Source organism: Aedes albopictus, chromosome 2, assembly GCF_035046485.1.
Source record: "Aedes albopictus strain Foshan chromosome 2, AalbF5, whole genome shotgun sequence".
NCBI classification, from domain to species: domain Eukaryota; kingdom Metazoa; phylum Arthropoda; class Insecta; order Diptera; family Culicidae; genus Aedes; species Aedes albopictus.
In genome coordinates, this window is record NC_085137.1 from 39,906,424 (window position 1) to 39,925,979 (window position 19,556).

The window sequence follows — 19,556 nt, forward strand, 5'->3', positions numbered from 1 at the left end:
ACAGCAAACTGAGAAAAACGCGTTTTAAGTTTCAGCCTTGTTTCTTTCTCTACGGACAAGTGTAATAAAAACACAAGATGAATCCATCCGCATTGCGTTAGAATTGGTATTTATCATTGAAGTATGAACAAAAAGTTTCATAAACATTCAATTTACTTTGATTTTTTAAATAAAAACTCTGGTTGGACTGTAATGCCGAGAAGTCTAGCAATTTTCGGGATTTTCTCGGCAAAAGCTGTCCCATGTCATGTGAGATGTTCAGCATAAGCTGTCCCATGTTGTAATTTTCATCATAAGCTGTCCCATGTTGAATTTTTGAAATGATGTCAGGATCTCCGGGAAATGTTCAGGATTTCCTCAGAGATGCTCGGATTGCTTTTTATGCGAATAAATTGAACATGGGATAGCTTCTGAGATAAAATTAATGAACATGGGACAGCTTATGGTACAAAATTGAATATGGGACAGCTTATGCTGAAAAATGGAACATGGAACAATTTATGATGACAAAACTGAACTTGGGACAAATTGACTTGATGTTATTGTTTTCATGGAGTTTCTGAAGAAAGTATACTAACCGAGAGAAGATTCTGAAAGTATACGTAAAAATAGACCTTTTGATGATAAAAAGTCAAAATCATCCAAAAGTAACATGGGACAACTACGCTACACATGGCAGTAGGCCTTTTCATGGTAGATTTGCGTGAGGTAAAACAGCCTCTATTACGATGAGAAATTGCAAAAAAAAGTTATTACAAGTTTTATTTTTGTGTTAAATGTTCTATTTTATCTTGTAAACATTTTCCCAAATTGAATGCAGATTTATAGTGCTCTGAAGTAAAAGCACCATGAGATCTCAGCAATCTAATTTTTTATGGCCTACTTTCAGGTCATTTCGGGCAGAAAACAACTATCAGATATAGGTATCGTTCCCTAAGGGAACGTTCAAAAATTACGTCCAATATTTGGGGGAGGGGGGGGGTGTCTAGAAAAGTGTGACAGTACGTGTATTGGGTATAGGAAAAGTGCGTGACAGAGGGGGGAGCGGGGTCTAGAAATCCCGAAAAACGATGGACGTAATATTTGAATCTTCCCTAACAGGGACATCAAAACGTAAAGGTCTCGTATTGAAACCCGAATCAGGATGTAATGGGACAGGATTAGAAATTCCTAGACATAACTCAAGCTATGAAAGCAACTAATGCTGCGCTCAAAAGGCAAACAGCCAGACAAAATACGATTACAGAATTGAATGATGGACCAAAAACCAAAATAATGAAACCTCGTCATCCTGCGATTGGAAATTGTTATCCACTAGGGTAACAGGGAAAAAATATGTTATGTGTTGTATATGTCTACATGTGATGTCTTATTTTATTACGCATTTGTAGTGTTCCACTACAATATGTGATATTTCTTATATGCATTTGTGGTGCTTCATTATTTTTTCGTAATAAAGTCCGGATAACCGAAGGTCAGCACAGTTTTACCGAAGTTATGCTATTTTTTACCGAACGTTCGGTAAACATTACCGATTATTTGATAGAGTTTATCGAACGTTCGGTAATTGTTTGCCAAACTTCGGTAAAGTTCTGCTGAACATTCGGTAATCTGAACCTTTACCGAAAATAGAACACTTGAATACGGTACTTTATTTTAAGTGTGTATGAACATTAGGGTGGGTCAAATACAGTAGACGTTCGGTCGGTGCAAACGGTTTAACTGCAATGGTTTTTAACTGCAATCCGATAAGTGCAACAATTTTAGCCCAAATGAACTGTTGAATGAATTTTACGTATATTTCACGTCAATTGATGGGTGTTAACATCTGTCAGACGTTGCAGTTATCGAACGTTTACGGTATTTCAATGGGCTCAATTCTCATTTCTTTCTACATATATGACGCCAAGATGCTCAGACTTATTTGAAGCCTGTATGAGAGTTAACAGCCACAGCTGTAAAGGCGTGGGTATTCAGCATGACCATGCTGAGGCTGACGGGTTCCATTCCTGGTCGGTCCAGGAAGTTTTCAAAAAGGAAATTTCCTTGACTTGAGCATAGAGTGACTTTGTGCCTGCCACACGATAGACACTCGCAAAATGGTCATTGGCATCTCATTTGATAACTGTGGAAGTGCTCATAGAACACTTTAGTTGAGAAGCACGCTTTATCCCAGTTGGAACGAAGAAGAATAAAATTTAATTTGGAAAAACATCGATTTGGTAGCGAACATTTTCCTAAAAACATCGATTGGTTATGAAAGTCTTTATAGAACAGAATAAAACTTAACATGTTACTTGGGTACAAACGTCTAAAGATCTGTTTTTTATTGCAGAAATGAATTGGAGAAACACAATACTACTAGCAAACATAAAACCAATTTGCAAAAATTTCTTGATAAACAACAATCAATTAAACGAAGGCAAAGGCAAAGAGATGAGACTGAGATTCTGACGAAACAAATCATTGTGAACAATGAAGAGGAATACTCATGTCCGACATGTAATCAAGTATTCAAACGACAATGTCAGTTCAAAGCTCACATGCTGGAACACACATCGAAAGTTGAACACGTGCAGCTGAGTGATTTGGATGATTCAGAACCTGAAGTAGTTGTTTCGGAACAAAGCGCAAAAACAGCTAGCGTTGAACAGCCACCCGAAACACAAGAAACTGTCGTTGATTTGCCTTGGAAGTGTAGCCATTGTCATAGAGCGTACACTGATGAGGCGAAGTTGAAAAATCACCAGAGATTTCACAAACCGAAGAACTTCAAGTGTCCTATATGTGAAAGACCCTTCCTCAGACAGTAAGCAATATTAGTCGAAGTCCGCTCCACTGATAGATCTGAGTAATACCTTCTTTCTTTTTTGTAGGGGTTTAGTAGACAAGCATATTCCAGTTCATAACGAAGTTCGTACCTGGCCAATTACACCATCCAAAGAAAAGAGCCAGGAAAGACCATACAAATGTGATATATGTCAAAAAACGTACATGTCGCAAACGGCTTTATGCGGCCACAAAAAGCAAGTACATGGGCCAAAAATTCATGAATGCCACATATGTAAATTTTCATTTTCACTGCGGTAAGAATTTCTTATGTGGATGAATTATCAGATAAAAACAAGTTATAACACCTTTTACTTTGATTACAGAAAAGACCTGGCGCGACATGTCGCAACGCATTACCGCTCAAATGGGGGTTTTTACTAAACCATTACAAATTAAATGGGAGAATGAAATACTTCTTTTGTATCACATCTATGAAACAGCACCACGGATTCCACACCCGCAACGCGTGAGTAGCGTTGAATTGAAAAACTTTACAAAAATTGGAATAAAATAATGAGTCATTCAACAACTAATTATAAAACATAACTTTTTTTTATGAAAATGAAACGTACTACATATCCCTTTCCTTTGTGATCACCGTACTTGATTTGTGAATAAAACACTATCGTATAGGGTATTGGTTCCCTTATTAAGCATGTGGCTCCCATTTTCATCCCACGAAAAACAACGGATTGAAGCGCTGTTTGTTTTGTTTCTTATTTTTGTATTTTTTGTTAGAAGTGAGCACCCATAAAAACAAAAAGAACGGAGTCAATCGGTGCCGTAATCACTTGTTTTCGAATAGGATGAAAATGGGAGCATGAGATTACTGATGGCACACATACCCTATATAAAAATTTAAAATTAATTTAATTGTCAAAATTTTAAAACCCAATTACTGCAAATTCTGGTCACTTTCATACAATGTGTTAACCAAAAATATGTAGGTTATGTTTGCTTCCAAACTTGAGCACCTTTCGTTACCTAACCTCACATTTGATCGCCAATAGCAATCCATGGGGTAAAAATTCGGTTCGAGCCGTGCTAAAATTTCAAAAATCGGCCAATGGGAAGAGCATTAAAACTGAGTGACGTTTATTTGTAAACAGACATACACAAGCACATACGGACATCATATCAATTCGTCGAACTGTCTTGATTGGTTCATGTGGCTTCATCTTCAAGCCTTTTATCTGAAATTCATTTTTGAGTGAGCATATTACCTTTCAGTACACTTAAATGTACAAGAAAGGTAAAACAGCAATTTTTGTGAACACAATCAAAAGTTAGACCACAGACAAACAGACGCAATACCTAGAACAATTTTCGTGAAAATCCATCGCCCAGTTCCACTACCACTATTTCCTGTAGGATGTATGGCGCTGTCCATAAACTACGTAGACTCATTTTGGGCCATCTCAGACCCCCCCTCCCCCTCCGTAGACTTTTGTTCATACAAAATTTTCGAAATTTGTATGGAGCGTAGACTTTGGCCAGACCCCCCCGTCCCCCCTTAAGAGTCTACGTAGTTTATGGACAGGCCCTATGTAGTATTCCGAATTGGGTTATTTAGGGCTATTCAGATTGTTTCGTAATCGGAATCTCCATACGAAAAATAGTCAAAATTTAAAATTTCATCACACTATTTTAATTTCGCTGGAAACCAGCAAAATGTTGCTGGTTTTTGACAAGCTGTAAATACAGCAATCTATCCAGCAAAATATTTTTGCTGGATCTCCAGCAATGTGCTCTTCTTCTTCTTCTTGGCGTAACGTCCTCACTGGGACAAAGCCTGCTTCTCAACTTGTGTTCTACATATAAGCACTTCCACAGTTATTAACTGAGAGCTTCCTCTGCCAATAACCATTTTGCATGTGTATATCGTGTGGCAGGCACGAAGATACTCTATGCCCAAGGAAGTCAAGGAAATTTCCTTTACGAAAAGATCCTGGACCGACCGGGAATCGAACCCGTCACCCTCAGCATGGTCATGCTGAATACCCGTGCGTTTACCGCCTCGGCTATATGGGCCCTCCAGCAATGTGTATTGACAGCATATTTTGCTGGTTGACTAGCAATTTTGACCGCGCTCGACTCCAGCTGAAATTTTTTGTTCTTTTTTCCAAAAATGTTTATTTACAAATTGTCAAATTTTAAAACTAAATGGTTTAATCAGCATTTTTCAGCTGACCAACAATGCTCAAAGGCAGGAAATATCAATAATGGATACGATGCCTTACATTTCGGGCTGCAAGAGGCTTTTTTGTCGGAATTCTTTTGAATTCTTGATAATCCAGTGTTTTGGAGAGGATGACTGCGCAACATTTTTTTCCGGAATCTACAAGTGTTTGACAATTGATTTGCTGATGATTCAGCAATTGCAATCATTGCTGACATATCAGTTACCATTACGGATGTTGTAGCAAAATGAAATTTGCTGGTTGCGTCTCAGCAATTCATTTTGCTGGATGAGAAATCCATAATTTGGTGTGATCATTTTTGATGAAAACTATTTTTGAACTATTTTTGAAATGCATTTAAAGTTTGTATGTTTTTTTTTTGTTCGGGGCGAACTGTCATTTTATTGGTTGAACTGTCATTCTATTCACGGAAATTTGTTGTTTATTTATTGTGCGTTTAGCACTGAATTGATTTCCGAAAAAACTTCATTGACTTCCGCTGCCTTTACTATGCGTTAAACGTAACGTCGGAAGTAGTGCGCTGTACAATAAATCTGGTTTTCTATACAGCGCACTACTTCCGACGTAATGTTTAACACATAGGAAAGGCAGCGGAAGTCAATGAAGTTTTTTCGGAAATCAATTTAGTGCTAAACGCACAATAACAACCAAAACAATTCAGTATTTCGTTCTATGCATTCGGAAATGTGATGATTCAATGAAAAACTTTTCGCGGTAAGAATGCAAAAAATATTGTTATACTTAGGGGCTGTCCATAAACCACGTGGTCATTTTTTTTGGGACTTCTCAACCGCCCCCCCCCCCCCCCCCCCGTGGTCATTTGTCCATACAATTTTTTTTTTCGTCCATACAAAATGGTCATTGGCCGAACCCCCCCCCCCCCCCCTCATGACCACGTGGTTTATGGACAGCCCCTTATGACACACATGTGATACAAGAATCACTGTACAATGGGGCACGTTCGGTGCAGTACTAGATTTGTAGTAATGAGCTGAATTTTAGTATGGTGAGAAGGTCAATTCTCCGTTTCTGCAATAAAATGGTGCAAAAAGCGTGGGTATTATGATTCCTTACCTAATTTGATGCTGTTTGAACAAAACTTTGGATAACTATGTTGTTTATGTTGCAAGAAATGGAGAAAACAACAACACTGTTGTCCAAAGTTTTGCTCAAACAGCATCAAATTAGACAAGGAATCATAATACCCACGCTTTTTGCACCATTTTATTGCAGAAACGGAGAATTGACCTTCTCACCATACTAAAATTCAGCTCATTACTACAAATCTAGTACTTCACCGATCTGTCCTATTGCGCTTGAAATGAGTGCCATACTGAAAACTCTCCCAGTTCAAGTCAGTCTTGTCAGAATTTTCTTGACACTGCGCACCGTTGTACAGGAATCACACTCGTATCACATGTCTGTCCGGGGTATTGACCTATGGCTATACAAACTTTTATATGCAAAAACTTTGAATGAGCATAGAATCTCTTCAATATTTACGGATGTAGCTAAAAATTGATAAATTGAAGAGGCATCATTCAGAATAAAATGATAGGTTAGCCTATCCGAAATTCTAACAGTTATTGGATACACAGATCGAAAAAAGAATGTAAAATTCTGTGACATATGATGCACATGATTGGAGCGTGGGATATCATAGAAGTTTACATGACATATCGTGTAAAGTTCATAAAATATCATGTAAACTTCCATTATATGTAATGTAATTCAGCATGACTTTAAGAGTTTACATGACATATAACACAAATTTACATGATATATCATGTAAACCATCAAAACACTAAGTTTACATGACTAAAATGAAGTTTACATGACGTGTAAATCTCATTATTTTTATCTGTGTATTTGTTTGAATTACAGACGCGTAAAGATTTTTGTTTTTTATTGCAGAAAAAAATTGGAGCAACATAATGCCACCAAGAGACATTTAACCAATATGCAAAAATTTCTTGAAAAACAAAAATCAAATAAGCTAAGGCAAAGTCAAAGAGGTGAGACTGAGATTCTGCTGAAACAAATCATTGCGAACAATGAAGACGAATACTCATGTCCGACATGTAATAAAACATTCAAACGACAATGTAAGTTCAAAACTCACATGTTGGAACACACATCAAAACTTGAAGACGAGCAGCTGAGTGAATTGGAGGATTCAGAACCTGAAGAAGTTGTTCCGGAACAAAGCACAAAAACAGCAAACGTTGAACAGCCACCCGAACCAAAAGAAGCTGTCGTTGACAAACCTTGGAAATGTAGCAAATGTCATAGAGCGTACACCCATAAGGCGAAGTTAAAAAATCACCAGAGATTTCACAGACCGAAGAAATTCAAGTGTCCTATATGTGAAAAACCCTTCCTCAGACAGTAAGCAATATTAGAAGTCTGTTGTAATGGAGAATGTAAGTTACATTTTCTTTTTTTTTTTTTTTGTAGGGGTTTAGTAGACATCCATGTTCCAGTTCATAACGCAGTTCGTAGCTGGACAGCTGTACCACCAAATGATAAGAACCAGGAAAAACCATTCAAATGCGATATATGTCACAAAGCGTACACTACGAACCCGGCTTTATGCGGCCACAAAAAACAAGTTCATGGGCCAAAAATTCACGTATGTCACATATGCAAATTTTCGTTTTCAATACGGTAAGAATTGAAAAAAAAACAGGTTTGGTAACTGCAGCGTTTATGTAACTTTAGATTCACTTGACAAATTTATTTCAATTTCTTTTTAAAAACTGTTTTGCAGTTATCTTACGCCCCGTGTATGAATTATCAAGAAAGACAATTATTATAACACCTTTTACTTTAATTTCAGGAAAGACCTGAGGCGACATATTAAGACGCATTACTAGTTCATTACACATTGAAGAGGATAAAAGCTGATTAAACATCGTGATATATCTACTTGTGTATCACATCTACAAAAAAAACACCACGAATTCCGAAACCGCAAAGCATGAGTAACGTTAAATTGAAAAAAAAAACTCCAAAATTTGTAAAAATGCATGTATAATTTAACCTTTCAGGACGCGCGCCTGTCGATCCCGAAACTGCACCGCGCTCGCGCTGTGTGCGACCAGCGAGGTTTTTTGGTAGTGTTGTACATTTCACAGCGTGCGTCCTGAAGGTTTAATAGCTAGTTAATAAAACTTAATTTTGAAATTAAACGAAATGTACAATCCCATTTCTTTGTGAATACCTTACTTGATTTGTGCATATTGCCGGGGCGCCACCAAAACGGACGTCGCACAATCAAGTCGCGACGCGACCCAACTCGCGACGTTTTTGAATTAAGTCAAAAGTAGTGCGCGCATCCTTCCCGGTGTTGTCAGCAACACAGCGCACTAGATGCGAAATAGTTGCGAAACTTGAAAGAAAATGGCAATTTTTGATTGAATGTCTGGTTTGATTCCAAACGGATAGACAATATTCTCCGTGCAGTTGAAACCCGGAATTTTCGACTAGCGAAGTTGAATTTTCGACTAGCGAAGTTGAATTTTTCTCCAAATCTGTGCGTCGGACCTAACTTCGGAAGGTGTGCGCTGTACAGCGGACCAGGTTTACTATACAGCGCACCACTTCCGAAGTTAGGTCCGACGCATGGATTTGGAGAAAAATCCGGCTTCGCTAGTCGAAAACTCCGATTTTCAACTAAATTGATAATACATACACCATGTCCAATAAGTTCTCATAGGGAAGTGGAACCATCTCGAAGTAGACTACGCGCGCGGATGGCTGCATTTTCTGCTTGCTGTCACGTTTTTTCTCGGTTCTTCGTGATTTTCAGTTCAGACGGCTAAATCGGTCATCGGCTGGTGGTGCTAGGTTTACGGCAAATATAGGAAAGTGTTTTTTTTTCGGAAATCGTTGTGCTTGAGATTGTTTTTACCCGCAATAGTAATTAGAAGTTAATTGAAAAGTATGAAGCGAAAGAAAAAAGTGCGAGCGAGTTCTAGTGTTCGACGTCCTCAAAGTGGTTTGCAATCGGTTTTGTTCCGCTGTTGAGATGTTTTGCACTACGCCACATGCTTCGCTTAAAAGGCGTCGCATAATTTGTATAAATTGTTGGGCTATCAGTTACGTGTTTCGCGAAACTTTGAAATTCGGGTAGATTAATTGTGAGAGGAAGAGTGAAATTCCACCGAGAAAATTTCGATTTTGAATGCTTGACCAGGTGACCAGGTTCACGAGTTGTTCGGAGGCGATAACCCTGGGCCTGAAGCAGATGAAATCACTCCTCAAGAGAATACAACAATGGATCATTTAAATTTGGTGAGAATGTTTCATGCAACATATTTATTTCATATTCATTATATACTTGATTATATACAACAATAAACTTTCATATATCGGAGCGTTTGGTACGGTATGTCCACGCATCCTTCCACCCCTGCAGATTCGAGAAATGTTTTGGTGTTAACGAATGTTCATTCAATTCGAAACATTTCAAAGAATCATCTTTGCGGTAAATGCTGCGCAGTAGGCCTGGCCGCTTTGACGCTTGTATCATATCGTCGATATGTTGCAAGCATCAATATTGACAAGAAAAATAATCGGGCGTAATCTAACCCGATTATTTTCCAGGATGCTTTCTTGTACTGGCTGCGTATGTGTTAGATTAGATTAGATTAGATTAGATAGGGAAGTGGAACCATCTCGGCAGGGGTCCTATTTTAGGCACTTTTCTGCTATAACTCAGCCAATTTTGAACCAATTGACACAATTTTTGGAACACGATGAGATACGTATAGTATCTAGCCGTTTACAAAATGTCAAGTCAATTGGTTTGGAATCGACTGAGTTATAACGAAGAGTGCCCAAAATACCAACCGCTGCCCAAGTGGTTCGCTACCCTAAAAAATCAAATTGAATTCATTTCACATCTGTAATTAGGACTTAAATTTATTTATTGAAAGGCCAACTAACACTGACCGAATGCAGCATATGTTTTGGAATTAACTGTCCTTTATCCTTCGCTGCTTCCCCGTAACGTGGGTAGATCACCTTAGAATGGTGCGTTGCGGTGTAAGATCTACCAAATCAAATTTTGATCTTGATATTTACCGTATATATAAATATTCCAAGATCAAAGTTTGATTCACTTTTTTGTGTTTTGTAGTTTATTTTGTTTTAGTGAACTACTAATTAATATTTTATTTCAGCAGGATTCACGTAAATTTATCGTATTATATAAATCATATTATAAAAATATGTAACTGTGGCGAGCGTATCACTAATATGTAGCTTATTTGACGTACGATGTTAATATTATTTTACATTTCAGATTACCAACCGAAGAAGCTAGTAATCCAACCAAGACGACGAGGACACAGGATGAATTGGGCAAACAACTGATTCGAAGCAGTCTAACAATGGTGTGCCTGAACGTTGACCAAGCGTATACTTTGGAGTTTACCCTTCCACTAACAACAACCTAACAATCCCGTGACACCTAGGCCTGAGAGATCGTAGAGTTGTCTACATTTTTCATAGGTGTCCAAAACTAACCATCCTTTCCCATTCCTCAGCAGTCGCAAGGACGTGGCCAGGACAGTGCTCGACCATTGGAGGATTGCGTCAGTCTTGTCTAAGAGTCAGAGATTAGTCCCACATCTTTGTGCTTTGGTTCGGACGGGAAGGAGGCAACCCTCATAACAGCGGTCTAGGACTGTACCACCTACGAATTTGTGCGACTCGCTTAATGCTAATGCTAATGCTAATGCTAACTGTCCTTTATCCTTCGCTGCTGTCGCTTTTGTGTCGTAAGTCCATTTCAGATGGCACACACGCCATTTCTTTGGTATATCGTTACATTTTAACGAGTAACGGTTCAAAGTTGAAACAATTTAGGTTCCTGTCCTCACTATTGCTTGTAGTAACTATGACCAGAAGAGAAAAAATATGAGACTCTATATTGGTGCAGTACGAAGCCATTTTATTTTGTACAAAATAAAGCGTGAATTAAACAAAAATGTCCATTTACCTGTTTTAATGAGATTAGTTGTGTTAAAGAATCATGGCTGTATCTTATCTTGTTAATTCTCAACATTCTCACTTCTAAAACGTACTTGTATCACCGACGTGTCGGTGCTTGTATCTCTATTGAGGTATTGCGGAGATTCCACCTGTTTAGACTCCTGCGCGAAAATTAGTTGCGTGGATTTTTCTTGCGTGGGCCCACAGATATAAAACCAGACCGCGTCCTGGTGAATATTTTACGCTGTGTTGTTAGGTACACATTTGGTGATAGTTTTGTATTGTAAACAAATATTTATAACGCACCTACGCTGAAAATGAGCCTAATCATTTATTTGCGTCGGAATCTATAAATCTTCACAACGGGCAATAAATTTTGTCCAAAGTTTCCGTTTACGTTTTATGATGTTTATCTTTAATATAACGATCATTTTCGAGAAAATCAGCTCAAGTTGAGCTTACTTTCCATTTTTTTACCATATCATCACTAAAATTGTATTGTTTCAGCCTTAGTATATCCATTTGGTAAAATACTTGGGATGAAAACTCAAAATATAACGTTATGGACTCTGTTTAGCTACCGTATAGTGAAAAACGTTTCGAACATTTTTCTTGCGTGCCGGAGCAAACGGATTTCAGAAATCAGAAGGGTACTGCTAGGCTTCTAAAAACAAATAGAAATAACGTTATTATAAACCGTATGGGTGTTATATGTGTTGTCCGTTGTCGAATGTTTGTACTGTTCAGTCTGTAGAGGCCGTAAGGTCGAAGACGGTATAATCACAGACAAACAGACGTAACACCTTGAACGATTTTCATGGAAATCCATCGTCCAGTTCACACTACCATCACCTGGTGGGAAAGTTGCACGAATCACTGTGTTGTGCAATATCGTCAACAGAAGGCGCTAGTGTGAAACGTCAAACGCATAGAAAAATGATGCGCGCGCCTCTGGTTGTGAAAGCTACAACTATGAAAATTTAAAATGATCGTTAAAAGCGTGGTCGATGGAAATTTCGCAAGTGTTACGTCTGTTTGTCTGTGGTGTAATTGTCTTTTATTTAATCAGTATTATGTAGCCCTTCTATACATGTATTCATTTTGAAAATATGGATCACAGATGTGGAATAAAATTATATTTACTAAATTTGTATTTTGTGTGAGAACTTATTGGACACTGTGTATATGGCTTTCCGTTACCAGCAACGATAATAGAGATGAGTGACATTTCAACATACGAACACTAGCGCGAATTTTTCCTCAAACAAAAATGCACGCCAATTCAAAGACTATTCAAATTGCATATGAAAATATTACCCAGGGGTAGAAGATCCTACCCTTTACGCCTACCCAAACATACCCACCTGCGCGCCATCTACTGTTGGTTCTAATTTGTAAACATCTTTTGTTTAATGGTTCTATAAACATCAACAGTAGCATAAACATCAGTGTTTTTCTCTCGATTTTGATGCTTATGACAAGTGTTTTCGGTAATTTTCGAAATTTCTTGAATCATAGTGTTAAATTATTCTCACATTGGAGAAAAATAATCGCTCAGGGAGTTTTCAATTTTCAGCCGATTTTCGCACTTCAAACAAAACAACAACAAAAACAAACTAGAGTAGAGGCTAATATTTCATAATGGTGAAAACAAAACACTGATTTTTTCGGAATGATATTTTTTAATCTAATATGCTGAATATAACATTCTTTATGTTTGAATCACATGCTGACTTGCTTTTAACATGATAAAACCACAGACAAACAGACGTAACACTCTGTTATTTTTCATCGTACACCGATTGAACGGTCTATTTAAAAATTTGATAGTTGGACAACTGACCACCCGTGGCGCTCACATCGTTTGCCCACTACCGCCACCTAGTTGATGGTCGGCCAAACTCAGTCATTTTAGCATTGGGCGAACATGGTTCCGTGACTATGATTTGATTCGAAAAATGTCCGAAGAGTTACGTCTGTTTGTCTGTGATGAAACTGTATTAAAATCACACGGTAAAAATTCTGCACGCTGGATGGAAGGGAAAAATCCCTTAACTATTCAACGACCCAATCAACATGATTAGAAGTTCCTTTCCTTTTAAATCGCAATGCTGTCAGTTTTGATTTGAGAACCAAAACAAACCCATCGAAGAAATAAACTGAAAATCACTTCGATTTGCACTAATGTACAAAGCAATACAATCCAAAGGGAAAATCTGTTGATTTGGTAATGACTGTTTTGGGCATGAAAGTAAATATAGATGACAGGTAGTAGAAAGTGTTTCGCTTCGATTCGTACGTCATCATCAGATGTGAAGTAGTGTAGTGCAAAAGTAAAGCAGAAGACCGTGAATCCCAAGGTCCTGGTATCGAATCTTGGTGTTGCGGGGGTACACTTTTTTATTTTTTATTTTGAAATCAAAATATTATCAACAATGAATTGAAGTGCACTTCCAGTAAAACTTAAGAGGAATTGGATGTTCTTTTTCAAATGATATTTAGATGATAACAAACTGTTTGGACAGTAGTGCGAATTCAAGTGCCAATCTGTTCATATCAGAGTGCAGATTTTTTACCGTGCAGTTTTGCAATCGAAAATTGAACTTTTCTTGTTTGGCAGTTACGTCTTTTTACTGGTTCTAAAACATGATAGAGGGTAGGCGCCATTTGTTCCCAGTTGACAGTCAGCTTCTACCCCTGATATTACCCAATCAAATTGGGTAAAACGGGTAAATAATTACAAAACTAACACACTTAAAACAGAATGCCGAGATCGACTGTGCGAATCTCGGTTAAAGTTCACTTGCTGAAATCTCGGTTAAACGCTTGACGTTTAATATTTGATGATAGCGGCACCCATGAGTGCTGCTATGAATAAACTTGACATTTTGCTGATATCTCAGTTAAATTGCGATTGCCGAGCGCTCGGCTGTGCAAATCTCGGCAAAAGAATGAAAATTAGCCGAGTTCAACTGAGTGTGAACGTCCGGGGTAAGAGTGCAAATGTTTTCCTCATAGTTTCACAACTACATCCACAAAAAAGGTACGCATACATTTGAACATGATTACCGTCTACCCCCGTTGGTTTGAACGACACCTCATGCAAACCAACGGGGATCATTTTTTAATTTGAACTTCTAGTAACCCTGTGAGCAGGGCCGGATCTAAGGGGGGGCCGGGCCCCGGGCGATTTCGTTTAAAAATCCATATGAAGACTTACCAAGATAACATTTTAATATATGGTACAAAATAATCAGTTTTGCACGTTGGTCATTAAAAAGTTTGAGTTTTGGCGTAAACCACTAAAATATCAGATCAGTTGCAATGATGGGATCTAGAGTGCGGGTCAATATCAAGTCGTTGCCTGTCATTGGCGTCTTGATATTGAGCGGCCTGGAGTGATAGTGACGAAAGTACCATATCAGTAGTCACCTGACAAGACTGATATTGCGTAACTCTGCTTGTGACATTCGCTGCTGCTAGAGGGATGGCAATACATAGAGATAAGTGACATTTCAACACACGAACACTAGCGTGAATTTTTCCATACACAAAAATGCACGCTAATTCAAAGGGTATTCAGATTGCATATGCAAATATTTCCCAATTGATTTGGGTCAATGGCTACATAATGATAAAACTAACAACCGGGATAAGAGTGCACACACAGACAAACAGACGTAACACTTCGAACATTTTTCGAATGAAATCATAGTCACGGAAACATGTTCGCCCAATGCTAAAAGGACTGAGTTTGGCCGACCATCAACTAGGTGGCGGTAGTGGGCAAACGTCAAACTCGTGCAAAAACGATGCGAGCGCCACGGGTGGTCAGTTGTCAACTATCAAATTTTCAAATAGACCGTTAAATCGGTGTACGATGCAAAATATCAGAGTGTTACGTCTGTTTGTCTGTGGTGCACATATTTTCCCCTAAGTTTCACAACTACATCTACAAAAGAGACACGCACACATTTGAACAACTATAAGCAGTACCAACTTCGCACGTGAGCTCACGTACGAAATGGTGAGGACAAACAGCCATGGACTGAGTGGAATGGAGACGCAGACGGCTACTATGTACAGTAGAGGCCACTCAGGCCTTAGCCTGATCGGTAAGGTAAGCCAAATGCAAATCAAACTAGAACCGTCTACCCCCGTTAGTTTGAACGACACATCATGCAAACTAATGGGGTTCATTTTTTAATTTGAACTTCTAGTAACCCTGTAGGCATCGAAAAACACACTGATGCCTAACCCTTTTTGCTGTTTTGTTTTGATTCTATGTTCCGTTACACCCCGTTCTATGAGCAGAATGACGTTTGAACCATTTTTAGTTTGAACGATGTGCAGATTAGAGGGGGTCAAATTAAAAAGTGTTCAGATTAGATGAGGTCAAAACGGGGTTGATGGAATAAGGTTGCCATGCTTAAGATAACATAGGAGAGTTGGAAGTAGAAGCAGCCCCTCCCTCTTCTATCCAAGGTTCGACCCCCCCCCCCCCTTTTTTATTATGTTCGTGTACTTTTATGTGACAAACAGTTGAGAACATGAAAAATAATCCGATGAATTTATAAATTTAAAGTCTCAAAAAATTAAATTAATAAATATATATGCTATATAGCACAAATCCTGATATCACTAGTTTACAGCATTTTTGAACTCGGTAAGCTGATGATCATTTTTAGTGTAGAATCATGCCCTGAGTTCGAAAGCGAAAGAAAAAATTATAGTAGAGCAGAAATTGTTTCGACTTTCCATTCAAGGTTGATGATTTGAAATCGATTTTTGTTCTATTTTTAAGCAAAGTCGCTCACTTCAAACATCTCATTCTCCGTAATGGTTGCTTCAATTGAGCTGAATTTTTTACTGTAACCCGCCTACATATGACTTTTCGAACCCTCTAAGCAGAATACCCTCTTTGAATGAGTGTAATCAGTTTCGTACCTTTTAATTCCGCCCTATGTAACATGTAAAAAAAAAAAGTTTTTTTTCTGATTGAAAAAAACACATTTCTTCATATATTTTTGGAAATTTTGCTAAAATTTAGGGAGATCGTCCCTAAAACTCGCCAATATCTTGAATTTCATCAACTTGACGCAAAACCTGCATTCAGATGATCGAATGGTATTATATTCAGCTTTTAATTTATGGAAAAAGATTGAAAATTGATTGAACAAAAGGCAAGATATTTAAATTTTAGTAAATTTCATATTTTAAAAAGTTGTAAAACTCAATATTGAGCTAAAACTCGAAAACTGTTCTAAGGTCAGTTTCGAAATCAGCGCTAAACTGTGCTTCAAAAATATTGGTCATTGACAAAAGTTCACGACTTTCGTTTTTTTTTTGTAAACTAGTGTATTCTGTTGAAAAAAATTTGAAGAACCTACATTCATTTTCATAATCTGCTGGTTCAGACATAGCGCGTGGACGTATGTATATGCAATACATCATGGTGAACGATAAATTGAAAGGGCTTAATTGTAAAAGCTCCAACTTGTAGCAGCATATTATGTCAAATCAGTAAGCTTGGAATGAGAATGAAAACATATTTATCAGCTGTTTTATATATGGCTCTGCAGTTGTGTTTGGAAGCAGGAAAAGGCAAGTAGAAACTCTGTTCAAATTTTGTCGTCTATCAGATTCTGTAAATTAAGGGACGACAAATTTTATAACAAGTTTTTTTTTATTCTGATTAGAAATTTTCACAGAAGCCTTGGAAAGCCGATGTTGAAACTGTTTCAAATTAGTTAAACTGACAATAAGGTGGTTTAAAAATTAGAAATGGATTCGATGGCAATGAAAGAAGAAACTGATGTTGCTAAGGACACGCATCGAATTTGTAGACTGTGTTTGAATATAGATTCTCTGGAGGATGTATTCAAGGAAGAAGGCCTGCATCAATGGATATCGGAGTATCTTTCAATCACGGTAAAAGCTAGGATAATAATTTATTCTTAATATAATACGAATTCTTTTATTTTCTAGATATCATCTGAGGATTCTTTGAGCCACGCTGTTTGTGCTGTTTGTCGTGTACGGTTAACCGAATTTCATCAGTTTCACATGCACTGCCACGAAGTGCAAGATGAGCTACAATCTCGGAATCAAAACGAAGTTTTCAGTCGAATGGAGGCTAATAGGGATCTTTCGACATTCAAGTAAGTACTCGATGGGATCAAAAATCGTAGTTCAATATGTAACTGAGTGCCACGGATGGACATTCAACAGTATAGATCTTCTAATGGCGAAACCAGTGCACTGCAGTGACATATTTACAGAATGTTCAATGATAATTTGTTCTGGTTAAAGATCTGAAGGTCACACTCTTCGGAACTCATGGATGATCTTGGGCTTCCATCGAGTTCAAACCTTCATAAACTTTGTGGGTTCATGTCATATTCATTGAATATTTATGTAATGATAACTTTTTATGCCCAGATCAAAAGATCTAGGAAGGAGTTTTTGATTAATTTTGGGCGTTCGTTAAGGCAAAGATTCCGTCACATCGGAAATACTATCGAAATACTAAATAATAAAAATAGTCTTATTATCGTTAAAAATAATACAAATCACCCGGTTATTCCAATACAATCCGTGTTTAAAATCAGTGCAAAAAACAATCGAGTGTATAAAATCATATTTTGATTTGTCAAGGAACTGTGTTTAAAAAAAATGGAAAACAGTGAAATAAAACATTGAATATTTCTGGCATTCGATATGAATAGGTCGAATTTGCATAGGAATCGCAGCGAACTTTCGACCTATTCAAATCGAAAGCCAGATTTAATATTTGCCTAATGCTTATCTTGTCTTATCTTCGATTTTTCAGCTCTCATTTGAAACTGCAAATGGCGCCCCACCATAACTGTGACCCTCAATATACACCGATTTCGAAAAATTCAACCAAGACTTTTGTCCCAAATCCTACAGTGAATGAGCCAATGACTGATTTAGAGGACATGATAGATATAGGAGACGTAAAAATTGAACCCCGTTCCGATGATGATGTGGGAATTTCAGATGAATTGATAGATCAGTCGTCTAAACTGTCGAGTGAATTTGATAACGATAACACCAAAGATTCGAAAGAAACGCCGAAGGCAAGACGGGACAAAACTGTCCCGTGCAATATATGCCATAAGAAATACAGAAACAAACTGCTTCTTTGGTCTCACAACCGAACAGCTCATGGACCGAAAAATTATAAATGCAAAATTTGCGGAAATCAATTTGCCCATCGGTAAGTAAAGAATGCAACATAACTCTTAACACTACCGAATCGAACGAATCATTAACATCTCTTGAGCGTCTACTGATATGTAATAACATTTTTGTTACAGACCCGATTTGGACAGACATAATCGCACCAAGAGACATTTGGCCAAATTGCAAAAACATGTAGAAGAACAAGAATTAAACAAGAATGACAGTCCGTTGAAAGAGACCAAAGGAGCAGAATACTCTTGTCCAACCTGTAACAAAAAGTTCAACCGACAATGTCAGTTTAAATCTCACGTGAAAAGTCACGATACCGAAATTGAAGACAAGCAATCAAGTGACGTGGAGGAAACAGAGTCTGAAGACATGGATTCGGATAACAACACGCCTAAATCTAGCACTGAAAAACCATCAGAACCCAAAGAAAATAAAGTTTACAAACCATGGAAATGTAACGAATGTCGTAATTCATACTCTGACGAAGCGCAGTTGAGACGTCACAAAATATTTCATAAACCGAAGAAACGAAAGTGTCCAATATGCGAGAAACCATTTCGCCATTTGTAAGCGCTGGTCAAGATCTTCTCCAAATTAAGTTATAGGAATAAGTTCAATCTTTTACAGATCCACAATGGAAAAGCACATTCCGACCCATAACGCGGCTCGCAAATGGCCCAGAACCCCAACAGCAGCGGCAGAAGAAAAGAAGGAAGAAAGACCACACAAGTGCGACATCTGTCAAAAAACGTTCAAGGCGATGAGTGCCATTTACTGTCATAAAATACAAGTGCATGGTCCAAAAGTTCATGGTTGTCACATTTGTGACTTCAAATTCTCAACGCGGTAAGAAAATAGTTCAGCTCACGTGATGGTCGATAACTGCAACCTGCAACGTCATTAAGACGTCAAGATGCGGCACATGACCTTTAGAATTGACCAGTAACTCATTAAATTTCAATCGGTGTAGGTATCCGATTGCCATTTGCTGGTTGCGACGTCGGACTTGCAGTTATCGAACGTGTACTTCTGCGGTGTACTGTTAATAGATATTCTAAAACCTACAATTCTGATTTCAGGAAAAATCTGGTACGGCATATACAGAGGCATTACCGTTCAAATGCTGAAATGTATTAAATATTGTAAATTCAGAACAATAAACTATAAAAATTGTAAAAATAAATGCTAAGCAGTAAAATAAAAAAAAAACATACGAATATTAAATAATAGGCATGCACGAAAACGTATCATACATTTGGCTTTCTCAAATCTAACTTCCTTCATTTAAAGTTCGATCGCCATGTT

General features: G+C 37.8%; 3 protein-coding genes across 3 annotated transcripts in view; 2 read left to right on the plus strand and 1 right to left on the minus strand.

Moving 5' to 3' along the window:
- Positions 1–3,298, plus strand: part of LOC115253671 (zinc finger protein Xfin) — a 33,704-nt gene extending 30,406 nt beyond the window's left edge. Inside the window, exons 16-18 of the mRNA XM_029871134.2 lie at positions 2,336–2,809; positions 2,877–3,086; positions 3,156–3,298. Coding sequence (XP_029726994.2) covers positions 2,336–2,809; positions 2,877–3,086; positions 3,156–3,213 — 742 coding nt within the window. The 3' untranslated portion in view covers positions 3,214–3,298. The remainder of the gene's footprint in view (positions 1–2,335; positions 2,810–2,876; positions 3,087–3,155) is intronic.
- The window catches only part of LOC109622949 (hypermethylated in cancer 2 protein-like), a 301,534-nt gene that overhangs the window by 247,362 nt on the left and 34,616 nt on the right, over positions 1–19,556 (minus strand). The window lies entirely within an intron of this gene.
- LOC109621829 (zinc finger protein 761) lies at positions 15,878–19,494 on the plus strand. The gene is made up of 6 exons (XM_029869463.2): positions 15,878–16,964; positions 17,022–17,194; positions 17,866–18,276; positions 18,377–18,817; positions 18,879–19,097; positions 19,331–19,494. The coding sequence occupies exons 1-6, from the start codon at positions 16,818–16,820 to the stop codon at positions 19,386–19,388; spliced, it is 1,449 nt and encodes a 482-aa protein (XP_029725323.2). The 5' UTR covers positions 15,878–16,817; the 3' UTR covers positions 19,389–19,494.